This window comes from Drosophila kikkawai, chromosome 2L (genome assembly GCF_030179895.1).
Source record: "Drosophila kikkawai strain 14028-0561.14 chromosome 2L, DkikHiC1v2, whole genome shotgun sequence".
Classification (NCBI taxonomy): domain Eukaryota; kingdom Metazoa; phylum Arthropoda; class Insecta; order Diptera; family Drosophilidae; genus Drosophila; species Drosophila kikkawai.
The window spans coordinates 28,010,831-28,024,073 of record NC_091728.1 but is presented as its reverse complement, the minus strand read 5'-3'; the positions used below and the strand labels follow the sequence as shown (position 1 = coordinate 28,024,073).

At 51.3% G+C, this 13,243-nt stretch overlaps 1 protein-coding gene across 3 annotated transcripts; it reads left to right on the top strand.

The window, feature by feature from the left end:
• The first annotated feature begins 4,102 nt into the window (after positions 1 to 4,102).
• LOC138929624 (nuclear pore complex-interacting protein family member B13-like) lies at positions 4,103 to 11,881 on the top strand. Of its 3 annotated transcripts, none has more exons than XM_070289023.1 (2): positions 4,103 to 4,135; positions 9,378 to 11,881. In XM_070289023.1, the coding sequence occupies exon 2, from the start codon at positions 9,382 to 9,384 to the stop codon at positions 11,146 to 11,148; it is 1,767 nt and encodes a 588-aa protein (XP_070145124.1). In that variant the 5' UTR covers positions 4,103 to 4,135; positions 9,378 to 9,381; the 3' UTR covers positions 11,149 to 11,881. The 3 variants fall into 3 exon arrangements, with proteins under 3 accessions (XP_070145124.1, XP_070145123.1, XP_070145122.1); XM_070289022.1 differs by lacking the exon at positions 4,103 to 4,135 and adding an exon at positions 7,011 to 7,095; XM_070289021.1 differs by lacking the exon at positions 4,103 to 4,135 and adding an exon at positions 9,185 to 9,312.
• Positions 11,882 to 13,243: the final 1,362 nt, after the last annotated feature.

The window sequence follows — 13,243 nt, the reverse complement described above, 5'->3', positions numbered from 1 at the left end:
GACGTGGCTAATAATTTTCTTTGAGGAATTATTTTCTTTTTAACATTTCTCCGTCGCATTCAAGCCTCAACGGGGAGTCCCTTCGATCCCTAGAAAAAAATTAAATAATACTACGGGTACCCAGAGGATTTTGCGTGATCCTGTCGCCTGATTTAAATGCACAAAACGGATCCTGCGCGATCCTAAAAACGCGACCCCGAGTACGCACGCCGACACATAATAAAATAAAATAAATAAATGAAATAAAATAATAATTAAATAAATAGATAAAACTCTAAAATAAAATAAACAAAAATACATAAAATAAAATAAAAATACAAAAAAAAAAAAATAAAATAAAATAAATCGAATAAATTAAAATATATAATACAACATAATAAAATAAATTTGTGACGCCTCTTTTCCCTCGGCGCACAACCCCTCAGATAAATTAAGTCCTAGACGTTAAGCATATAAATATTCCCCCATATTATAGCCATAGGGTAAGCAGCGTTTGAAAAACTACGCTACTCCCGTAGTATTTCGTTTTGCTATTGCTACCGCTCTCGCTTTGACGAGAGCCGTAGCAGAGCCGTAGCAGAAGATCGGCAAAGCCTATGCTCTGCTATGCTCGTAGTTTTTTCGCTTCAAAAACTACGCTATAGCTATAGCAAAAAAATTCAAAAGCAGGCTCTGCGTAGCCGTAGCCGTAGCAAAAAATTGAGAGCGAGATGAGAGCAGAGTAAAGAGAATTTCGTCATATGCTACGGCTCTCGCTGCAGCAGAAAACAAAAACAAAACACAGGAGGACAGAAAGAGAGAGAAACAGGGGCACGCGGCAGCCGTAGCATATGACGAAATTCTCTTTGCTCTGCTCTCATCTCGCTCTCAATTTTTTGCTACGGCTACGGCTAGTTTTTGAAGCGAAAAAACTACGAGCATAGCAGAGCATAGGCTTTGCCGATCTTCTGCTACGGCTCTGCTACGGCTCTCGTCAAAGCGAGAGCGGTAGCAATAGCATAGCAATATTTTTATGAATTTTGCTGCTATGGAGTAGTAAATGCAAACCCTGAGTGTAAGCCTATATAGTAAGACGGCACTGAAGCGATTATCATGATTAAAACCCTTTTTGTTGGCATTGGAGCCGTAAGCAAAACGCCCGTGAAGTATATTTAAAATAGGGACAATTAAGTTAAAATAATAAGCTAAGTTCAGCACCTCAGAGATTGCTGAATCGGGTACTTTATCGACTAGTCGAACTAGTCGAACTAGTCGAACCAGATCAGTTCTCGGTGAACCGGTTCGAACCACCGGTTCACTCAAAAGCTATGACAGCTCGCGTCTTCCGGCATTCACTCTCTTCCGTTGAAAACTTGGTACCGAGCAGACGTGCCCACCGCCGTGTCTCCGCGAACAAGTCCGCCTCGGTGTATATCGCGTCCTCGTCCACGCCCGCGACGTACACGCCCGCACCGCGACACCAACTACGAGACAACAAACAAAACCAGTGCCAAGAAAACAACCGCGATCTACAGCTAAGCGCCCGCAGACACGTGGGATAGATTCGTAAGTTGCAGGAGTCAATTCTGTAAGGCAGTAGTAGGACTCACACTTAGATAAAACCTAAAACAATAAACTAACAATCGAACCTACCCGTAGTAGTATTTCCTTAGTAGTATTGGTCACGATTTTGTGAAGACCCACTCTTATGGCCTTCACATTTTTGTTCCTTACATATATGTATATAGTTAGGATTAAGTAGGTTAAGTTCATATTCAATAGTTTTAAGCATATATATACGGCAGTAGGTTAAGAGACAAAAACTTGAAGTCAATAATTATAATTTTTAAGTTAGCCCTAAGTGGCAACCCAAAACTATCGAATAAGTCAGGAGAATAGTTGAACTTCCCGCCGAAGCCAGGACACCAACCACGATCACGTCATGGAAAATACTAAGAAGAAATCCCCGATAAAATCCCACAGGGGAGATTTCTTGGAAACGAGACCGACAGCCACACTAACTTCCGGGACTTGAAATTTTGTGCGCGGCGAGGAAAGTTGGAAGTTTTGGAAGCCAGCGGAGAAAAACGACGAAGAGAACACCAAGTCAGAGATTTAACCGACGCGTGGCCGGCAAGTGGAAGCAAGCGATCGACAAGAGAGAAACACTGGCTTCGGCAAGCAGGGTGAGCATAAAGAGTGCGACAGGGACAGATAGGGATTAGAAAGGAAAAATCCAGACAAATAAAAGTAAAGTAACTCGAAATCAAAGTGTTAGAATTATTGGTACAAGTGTCAAGCCCCGATCGTGCCGTCTGCGAGTATTCCGGGCATGTGCGCAGTAGTTTTCTCGACAGGATTAGTCGCGCCGGTGCCGTCTGCGAGTATTCCGGGCATCTGCGCAGTAGTTAGGGCTGGCTGTAATTCCTCCGATTTTGCTGTCTGCGAGTATTCCGGGCATTTTCGTAGTAGGAATCGCGCAGTAGTTAGGGCTGATCGTAATTCCTCCGATATTGCCGTCTGCGAGTATTCCGGGCATTTTCGTAGTAGGAATTGCGCGCCAGAAATAGCCGCGACAGTGCCGTCTGCGAGTATTCCGGGCATTTTCGTAGTAGGCATTTGCGCAGTAGTTAGGGCTAGCCGTAATTCCTCCGATATTGCCGTCTGCGAGTATTCCGGGCATTTTCGTAGTAGGAATTACGTACCAGAAATAGCCGCGACAGTGCCGTCTGCGAGTATTCCGGGCATTTGCGCAGTAGTCAGGGCTGGTCGTAATACCTCCGATTCTGCCGTCTGCGAGTATTCCGGGCATTTTCGTAGTAGGATTTACGCGCCAGAAGTAGTCGCGACAGTGCCGTCTGCGAGTATTCCGGGCATTTGCGCAGTAGTTAGGGCTGGTCGTAATACCTCCGATTTTGCTGTCTGTGAGTATTCCGGGCATTTTCGTAGTAGGATTTGCGCGCCAGAAGTAGTCGCGACAGTGCCGTCTGCGAGTATTCCGGGCATTTGCGCAGTAGTTAGGGCTGGTCGTAATACCTCCGATTTTGCTGTCTGTGAGTGTTCCGGGCATTTTCGTAGTAGGATTTGCGCGCCAGAAGTAGTCGCGACAGTGCCGTCTGCGAGTATTCCGGGCATTTGCGCAGTAGTTAGGGCTGGTCGATATACCTCCGATTTTGCTGCCTGTGAGTATTCCGAGCATTTTCGTAGTAGGATTTGCGCGCCAGAAATAGCCGCGACAGTGCCGTCTGCGAGTATTCCGGGCATTTGCGCAGTAGTTAGGGCTGCCAGTGTTACCTCCGATTTTGCTGTCTGTGAGTACCCCGGGCATTTTCGTAGTAGGTTTCGCTGGCCAGAATTAACTGCGACAGTACCGTCGGCGAGTATTTCAAGCCTGTGACAATATTTAGGGCCACCAGTGTTACCTCAGTTTATGTCGCCCGTGAGTACTCTGGGCAGTTTCGTAGAAAGATTTCTGGGCAGGATTGGCCACGACAGCGCCGGCCGTGAGTATTTCGGGCACCCGCATAAAGTTTGTACCACCAGGGCTGGCTACGATGGTGCCAGAGCGTAGTCATACATAGGCATTATAGATACTCATATTCGTATATATCTTCCCCATAAGCGTCCGTCGTGGCATAGCCAACGGTACGCGACTCGGTGACCCGAGTACGAGTTTTCCCCAAATAGAATATTATGAAACCCCTCCTCAACTGTCTCAAAGATAAATAAATTTATCTGATGAGGACTCTGGGCGGACTGAGACGCCGACCCCAGCAAAACGCATCCTTACAGATTGGCGCCCGAAGCAGGGACTAGTTGAGGAAACTTTAGGGGAAAATTCCAACCATCGTGGCCTAAAGAACCACTAGATCATTTTATTCTCCACCACTGGGAAAATTTCTGTCAAGGGGAAAATACACAGAGAAAATTCTGGGAGAAATTTTGTTACATTTTGTTGTTGAACGGAAATTTCGAATGCATTGAGAGAAAAGTCAAATTGAAAAATTCGGAATCAGCAAAATAAATAAAATATATCCGAAAACAAGAAAAGAATTTTAATGGGGAAAATACTAACAAAAGTAGTAGTAATAGTAGTAACAGTAGTACAAACAGGGCTCTACCTAACCTCTGAGATCGCACGCTCATAATACCCATAGTAAGCAGAGAACCACGTGCGTGAGTCCGAACGAAAACCGACGAGAAGCAACGTGATCGCGCCGCCATCGGGTATATAACAACGAGAACTCATCGCAATCGGGACAGTCGTTCGTGAGAGCTCAAGCAGTCAACATCGGTCAAGACCAGCAAACAACAAGAACATTTTTTTTTTATCGTGAGCATCGTGCAAAACAAGTACAGTCGTTCGTCGCCGAAGAATAAAACCGCGTGCATTGTGCAATTAAAAATCGTGAACCATGTGCATCATACGGATAAAAAAAATTAATTAATTAAACATTCGCGGCTGGCATTTCAAACGAAAAAACAACACAGTAGTCCGTGGTCATCGAAACAATATTTGAATTTTTTTGGTGCCATCGTCGAGAATCCAAACGTCACGCGTATATACCCTCACGTAATGGGTGTCAAGTGGATCTCGTATCGTCGGAAACAGGAACTAGAGACCCTGACCGCCGCGTTCGGGCTAAGTAGCGTTGGAACCGTCGAGGAATTACGCCAACGACTCAGCGAATTTTCGAAGCGGGAGGATCTGTCGCCAGAAACGCAAGGACAATTGGCGAAAATGGAAGCGGCATACGGGAATGCCGTTACTCCCGACCAAAAATCGCCGCTTACCGTCATGGTTGAACCTACGGGCGAAAAGGTATCGGGCGACTGCAGGAGTCACACCCTTCAGCTGCCACGGACCAATTCGGCTCCTAATTTGGTGTCGCTGCTACAAGTAGACGAACGTCGTAGCGCGCGACCTGAAGGCACCTCTTGCGCCGCATTGGTGGACAAGATGGCCCGATGGGGGCTTACTTTTGATGGATCTGGCGACCCACTCCGATTTATGGAACACATGGAAGAAAGAGCAGCCACGTATCAGGTCGATCTAAGGGCCCTACCCCAGGCAATGCCAGTGCTCCTAACCGGAAGGGCAGAGAGCTGGTTCCGAACGAGCAGACTGCAGGGCACGACATGGAAAACTTTTAAGAAGGAGTTTCTGGAATTTTTCTTACCGCCACGGTACTTCCAAAGGCTGGAAGACCAGATACGGACGCATACACAGAGACCAGGTGAGCTGTTCAAATTCTACTTGATCGATCTCCGCATACTCATGCAACGAGCGGGATACACCATGGCGCAAGAACTGGAGCGCGTGTACGAAAATATGTTGCCGGAGTACCAACTGTACACACGGCGTCAGGATTTTCACACGCTAGCCGAGCTGACACAACTAGTGGTAAACTTCGAGATCGTAAGAAGTCGAGGACAAGGAAACCAAATGGGTAATCAGGAACGCGAAGGATTCAGGGCACCCCACCGAGGATCTACAGGTGGTCCGATAGGAGTACACACACCCCCAAACCCGGAGGGGCCGAACGGACCAGGAGCCGAGATACAGCATGGGACCATAATGCCGGAATCAGAAGCCCCGATCAACGCACTCAACGCCTGCAGGAATTGTGGGGAAAGTGGCCATTTCCAAAGGGAATGCCGACAGCCGCAAGTTTTATTCTGCTGGGACTGTGGCAGACGTGGCCTTCGCACTGTGGAATGCTGCCGCAGATCGGGAAACGGCTACGGGCCTCGAGCAGGCGGGGATCGCCCGAGGAACCCGGGAGTTTCCCCAAGCCAATAAGCCAAGTACTAAGACTAAAGCAGGGCCGGATCCAGGCGCAGGTCCGCATCAAAGGAAACACGTTTAAGGCCACCCTGGATACGGGAGCCACCCGAAGTTTCATTAGCGAACAACGGGCGGCGCAGATCGGAAGAGGAAGAGACTGGCGAGAGATTCGCACCCGGATCCGATTGGCGGATGGATCCCACCGAGACCTCACTAGGGGCCTTGTAGTAACCATTCACCTGGGCCAACAGCAGGTAAAACTGTTCTTGCTAGTGATGCCCACGGTGCTAGATGACATACTATTGGGAATCGACTTCCTTTGTGGCATCAAGGCCATCATTAGCTGCGGAGGAGAACACTTACAATTGGATTCGAGGGCAGAATTGACCAGCGAGGAACAAAACAATCCGGAGATTTCAGCGAGGGACGACGCACCGAACGAGGAGTGCGTGGCTGCTCCCTCTGGAATCCTACGAAGCAACGAGGAAAATCTGGAAATTTCAGCGAGGAACGACGCACCGAACGAGGAGTGCGTGGCTGCTCCTTCTGGAAGCCTGCGAAGCAACGAGGAAAATCTAGAAATTTCAGCAAGGAACGACGCACCGAACGAGGAGTGCGTGGCTGCTCCTTCTGGAAGCCTGCGAAGCAACGAGGAAAAGCTAGAAATTTCAGCAAGGAACGACGCACCGAACGAGGAGTGCGTGGCTGCTCCTTCTGGAATCCTGCGAAGCAACGAGGAAAAGCTAGAAATTTCAGCAAGGAACGACGCACCGAACGAGGAGTGCGTGGCTGCTCCTTCTGGAATCCTGCGAAGCAACGAGGAAAACCCGGAAAATTCAGCAAGGAACGACGCACCGAACGAGGAGTGCGTGGCTGCTCCTTCTGGAATCCTGCGAACCAACGAGGAAAACCCGGAGATGTCGGCGAGGAACGACGCACCGAGCGAGGAGTGCGTGGCTGATCCTCCCGGAATACCCAGGAGCAACGAGGACACTAAGGAGACCCCCACAGTCAAACACAGACGACCGAATCGTGCCAGACGGAATCGGAACCGACACGGAGACCCGATGGTAAGGGAGACCCAACCTAGCTGGACTTCGGCCTTGCCTACCAGCAGCCAGACCGCTCGACAACACAATCCTTTCCGACAAGGACCAGAGACACCTCTACCAACTAGGAAAGTCCGGTTCCGAGAACCAATTGTGGAAGGCGAAGACGGCGTTAGGCCTGACGGATCAACATCAACGGACATCCGAAGAGAGGAAAGCCTAGCCAGCATCGACACCAACACGAGCTTAACAGCGGCACCGGACACCATGGATCCGAGGGTGAGTGCTTTTCTGCAGACCGAATTAGATAAATTTGACCATCTGGCGGGCACTTCTAATATCGCGGAACATCACATTGTTATGAGGGATGACAAGCCCATTAAGCAGCGATATTACCCTAAAAATCCAGCAATGCAAGCGGTTATAAACAAACAAGTAGATGAACTCTTGCGGGATGGACGGATCGAGCCATCAAAAAGCCCTCATAGTGCACCAATAGTACTAGTCGGGAAAAAGACAGGCGATATCCGAATGTGCGTGGATTATCGACAACTGAACGCGCGATCAGTCCCCGACGCGTACCCCCTACCCAGAATTCATCACATACTGGAACGTTTACGGAACGCGCGATTCATTTCCACTCTCGACCTTAAGAGTGGATACTGGCAAATTCCGGTCGCGCCTGCCAGCCGGGAATACACCGCTTTTACCGTCCCGGGACGAGGCCTCTTCCACTGGAAGGTGATGCCATTCGGGTTACATTCAGCTCCCGCGACATTTCAAAGAGCTCTCGATAGCGTCATAGGCCCGGAGTTAGAACCTTCAGCCTTCGCGTACTTAGATGACATCATTGTTATTGGCACGACTCTCGACGAACACATCGAAAACCTGCGCGAAGTATTTAGGCGACTCCGACAAGCTAACCTGAAACTTAACCGAGACAAATGTAGTTTCTTTCAGCGGAGTCTAAAATACCTGGGTCACGTGATAAGCGAGTCAGGGATCCACACTGATCCTGATAAGATCGCAGCGATTCGCGAGCTACAACCGCCAACGTAGAGCCATCGCAATGCAAATGGGTGCGCAAGATGATACTTCAAGTAACTCAGGAACCGGGAAAATTTCCAGACTACCGGATCGAAGGAGGCCAGCTGTACCGAATGACGGGGAATACACCCCAGGAGGAAGACCAGGTTCCGTGGAAGCTATGCGTTGGCCAGGAGTACCGACAACGAGTCCTACAGGAGTGCCACGATCATCCGACAGCTGGACATCTCGGGACACGGAAAACCAGCAAACGCGTAGCGCAAAAGTATTACTGGCCAGGACTCTTCAGGGAAGTCACCAAGTATGTACGACGGTGCCCCACCTGCCAAAAATACAAGGTAAGCCAACTTAAACCCGCCGGCCAGATGTCAACACGCCAAGTCAAAGAACCATTCAGCGTAGTATGTGCGGACTTCATGGGTCCGTTTCCACGTTCTCGTCATGGAAATACCATGTTACTGGTATTTTTGGACGCATTCACCAAATGGGTAGAATTAGTCCCACTCCGGAAAGCGACGACACCCCATCTCGAACGATCGTTCCGGAATCGGATTCTGAGTCGCTTTGGCGTTCCACATACATTCGTATGTGACAACGGGACCCAGTTCACCAGCCGGTCGTTTAAAACATTCTGCAAAAATCTTGGGATGGAACTTCAGCACACAGCCCCCTACACGCCACAACAGAACCCAACGGAAAGGGCAAACAGGACCATAAAAACAATGCTGGCCCTGTACTTGGATGGAGCTGAGCAAAACACCTGGGACGAGCTACTTCCCGAACTCTCGCTGGCCATAAACTCAAGCGTTTCAGACACCACCGGATTCAGCCCCGCCTTCATCATGCAAGGAAGGGAACCGAGACTACCCAATACATTGTTCGATCAAGCCACGCCGAGTCACACGTCGAATCAGCCACCACCAGGAAAGAAGGCGGAACAGATGCAGGAATTGTTCCGGATCGTCAAAGACAACAGCGAGCGAGCATCCAACGAACAAAGACGACACTACAATCTCCGACGCCGGGAATGGCGACCGGCCGTGGGATCACTGGTACTCCTCCGCCGCCACGTACTATCCAAGGCTTCAGAGGGATTCACTGCAAAGCTGGCGGCCAAATACGATGGACCATACAAGGTTCACAAGTTCCTGTCTCCTAATCTCTTACAATTACAGGTGCCTGGGAGTCGACGACGACGCACAGCCGGACTAGGGGACGTAAAGGAATACCATTACGAGGATACCGACGACGACGAGCCACCCGCTGCCGCCGAGGGGACCAAGTCTTGAGAAAAGGGGCCACTTGCTGGTAGTCGCGACTACCCAACGTCCCTCCCCATCGAGGGGAATTCAATGACTGGCCACTCAAAACTTTTTTTTTATTATCTACTATCACTAAAACCTTGTTAGACTAAGAAAACACGAGTTACATAGGAAGGAGCTAGGCTTAGTTTAGTCATTCGCACTCATAGGGATATCCAATATTTAAGATATACTAAGTTTCTTTACCCGCAGTGCCATGAGTTCAAGAGACCCGAGACGCCCAGTGACGGGCACCGTGGACACGGACAGCGATGCGGAGATGCAGGAGACGCTGGATACTTCGATACGAGACCTCCTGAGCGATCCACTCTGGGAACCGGATCAGCTGATCCTGGAGGCTGAGGCCACCGGCCTCTCCCTGGACGATGTCCTCGATCTCTGCATCGCACCAGGGGACCCACTGGGAGAAGTGGAACCAGACGGAAGATTTGGGGGCTACCGTAACCCGAGCCCGCCACGGCAGCGACCCCGTGCTGACACCGCAGCACCAACTACTACCGGCGATGCAAGCAGCGAGACATCAAGCGGCACCACCGCAGGTAGTTCGGGCGGATCCTCACGCGACGCTTTGCTGCCCGGATCCAGCGGATCCTCTGGCGACGCACTATTACCCAGCTCGGGTAATTCCTCCGCCGAGGCCACACTGCCCCGCAGGTCTGACCGGGACGCCATGTTGCCTTCCATCAGGGAAGTGGCCAGGACGACCGCTGAGATGCCCAACCCACCGCCACGGTACGAGGACATCTCCAGTGCCGACGAAATGGAAACCACGGCCCGGTCGTTCGCCACAGCGCGAACCCGACTGTCCAGCGCCACCACGGAGGAGATCATTGAGGTCTCTGACTCCGACGACAGAAGCACGCCCCTGTGGAGGGAGGTACCACCACGTCCAGAGACGCCACCGCCGTCGTACCAAGAGCTGTTCGGGCCAGGCCCCTACGACAGCCCCCGCACCATGGTCAGGAAGAATATGCCAACGGCAGCTGCACCACCGCCGAACCACGACACCCGACGACCCAGCGGCGAGGTGCTCCCAGACGGCCCCAGCACATCGGGCCAAGCAGCGAGGGCGCGGGCGGCTGCACCACCGCCGAACCACGACACCCGACGGCTCAGCAGCGAGGTGCTCCTAGACGGCCCCAGCACATCGGGCCAAGCAGCAAGGGCGCGGGCGGTTGCACCACCGCCGAACCACGACACCCGACGGCTCAGCAGCGAGGTGCTCCTAGACGGCCCCAGCACATCGGGCCAAGCAGCGAGGGCGCGGGCGGTTGCACCACCGCCGAACCACGACACGCGACGACTCAGCGGCGAGGCGCTACTAGACGGCCCCAGCACATCGGGCCAAACAGCAACGGCGCGGGCGGCTGCACCACCGCCGAACCACGACACCCGACGACTCAGCGGCGAGGTACGCCTAGACGGCCCCAGCACATCGGGCCAAGCAGCGAGGGCACGGGCAGTCATATATCAGGAGAACCGCGACCGGGCACACGGCAGCAACACGGACTTCGCGCAACCGCAGCCAGCAACAAAAAGAAGACGCCGCCCCAATGGGAACGGGGCCAGAATCAACCGGCAGCGAGTGGAGGCAGGCCCTCGAACCAGGGAGGAGATCCCGTGCGGAGCTGTACGAGAGATCGCATACACTGGACGCCCTAACCAGCGACGTCGAACCGCGCGGTCAAGGGGAAGTTCCTCGACGGACAGCTCCCCTGAACCGACACCGCGATCCGGACCCGTGGAGCGGCTAGGACCCTCCATGGTAGTGGCCCCGGCCCAGTGGCGAGTGGAGACGGCCGGAAGAGAAATCCCAGTCACCCTACGCACTTGGATAGAGGGAGAGCTGGGATTACAAAGAACTAAGGATATAAGACGCCAGGAGAAGATCGACGGCAGGTCGTATAGGGTCCATATCTCCCGAAGTGGGCGCGTCACCATCTTCTCACCCACCCCAAAGTAAAGGGGGGGTGTGAAGACCCACTCTTATGGCCTTCACATTTTTGTTCCTTACATATATGTATATAGTTAGGATTAAGTAGGTTAAGTTCATATTCAATAGTTTTAAGCATATATATACGGCAGTAGGTTAAGAGACAAAAACTTGAAGTCAATAATTATAATTTTTAAGTTAGCCCTAAGTGGCAACCCAAAACTATCGAATAAGTCAGGAGAATAGTTGAACTTCCCGCCGAAGCCAGGACACCAACCACGATCACGTCATGGAAAATACTAAGAAGAAATCCCCGATAAAATCCCACAGGGGAGATTTCTTGGAAACGAGACCGACAGCCACACTAACTTCCGGGACTTGAAATTTTGTGCGCGGCGAGGAAAGTTGGAAGTTTTGGAAGCCAGCGGAGAAAAACGACGAAGAGAACACCAAGTCAGAGATTTAACCGACGCGTGGCCGGCAAGTGGAAGCAAGCGATCGACAAGAGAGAAACACTGGCTTCGGCAAGCAGGGTGAGCATAAAGAGTGCGACAGGGACAGATAGGGATTAGAAAGGAAAAATCCAGACAAATAAAAGTAAAGTAACTCGAAATCAAAGTGTTAGAATTATTGGTACAAGTGTCAAGCCCCGATCGTGCCGTCTGCGAGTATTCCGGGCATGTGCGCAGTAGTTTTCTCGACAGGATTAGTCGCGCCGGTGCCGTCTGCGAGTATTCCGGGCATCTGCGCAGTAGTTAGGGCTGGCTGTAATTCCTCCGATTTTGCTGTCTGCGAGTATTCCGGGCATTTTCGTAGTAGGAATCGCGCAGTAGTTAGGGCTGATCGTAATTCCTCCGATATTGCCGTCTGCGAGTATTCCGGGCATTTTCGTAGTAGGAATTGCGCGCCAGAAATAGCCGCGACAGTGCCGTCTGCGAGTATTCCGGGCATTTTCGTAGTAGGCATTTGCGCAGTAGTTAGGGCTAGCCGTAATTCCTCCGATATTGCCGTCTGCGAGTATTCCGGGCATTTTCGTAGTAGGAATTACGTACCAGAAATAGCCGCGACAGTGCCGTCTGCGAGTATTCCGGGCATTTGCGCAGTAGTCAGGGCTGGTCGTAATACCTCCGATTCTGCCGTCTGCGAGTATTCCGGGCATTTTCGTAGTAGGATTTACGCGCCAGAAGTAGTCGCGACAGTGCCGTCTGCGAGTATTCCGGGCATTTGCGCAGTAGTTAGGGCTGGTCGTAATACCTCCGATTTTGCTGTCTGTGAGTATTCCGGGCATTTTCGTAGTAGGATTTGCGCGCCAGAAGTAGTCGCGACAGTGCCGTCTGCGAGTATTCCGGGCATTTGCGCAGTAGTTAGGGCTGGTCGTAATACCTCCGATTTTGCTGTCTGTGAGTGTTCCGGGCATTTTCGTAGTAGGATTTGCGCGCCAGAAGTAGTCGCGACAGTGCCGTCTGCGAGTATTCCGGGCATTTGCGCAGTAGTTAGGGCTGGTCGTGATACCTCCGATTTTGCTGCCTGTGAGTATTCCGAGCATTTTCGTAGTAGGATTTGCGCGCCAGAAATAGCCGCGACAGTGCCGTCTGCGAGTATTCCGGGCATTTGCGCAGTAGTTAGGGCTGCCAGTGTTACCTCCGATTTTGCTGTCTGTGAGTACCCCGGGCATTTTCGTAGTAGGTTTCGCTGGCCAGAATTAACTGCGACAGTACCGTCGGCGAGTATTTCAAGCCTGTGACAATATTTAGGGCCACCAGTGTTACCTCAGTTTATGTCGCCCGTGAGTACTCTGGGCAGTTTCGTAGAAAGATTTCTGGGCAGGATTGGCCACGACAGCGCCGGCCGTGAGTATTTCGGGCACCCGCATAAAGTTTGTACCACCAGGGCTGGCTACGATGGTGCCAGAGCGTAGTCATACATAGGCATTATAGATACTCATATTCGTATATATCTTCCCCATAAGCGTCCGTCGTGGCATAGCCAACGGTACGCGACTCGGTGACCCGAGTACGAGTTTTCCCCAAATAGAATATTATGAAACCCCTCCTCAACTGTCTCAAAGATAAATAAATTTATCTGATGAGGACTCTGGGCGGACTGAGACGCCGACCCCAGCAAA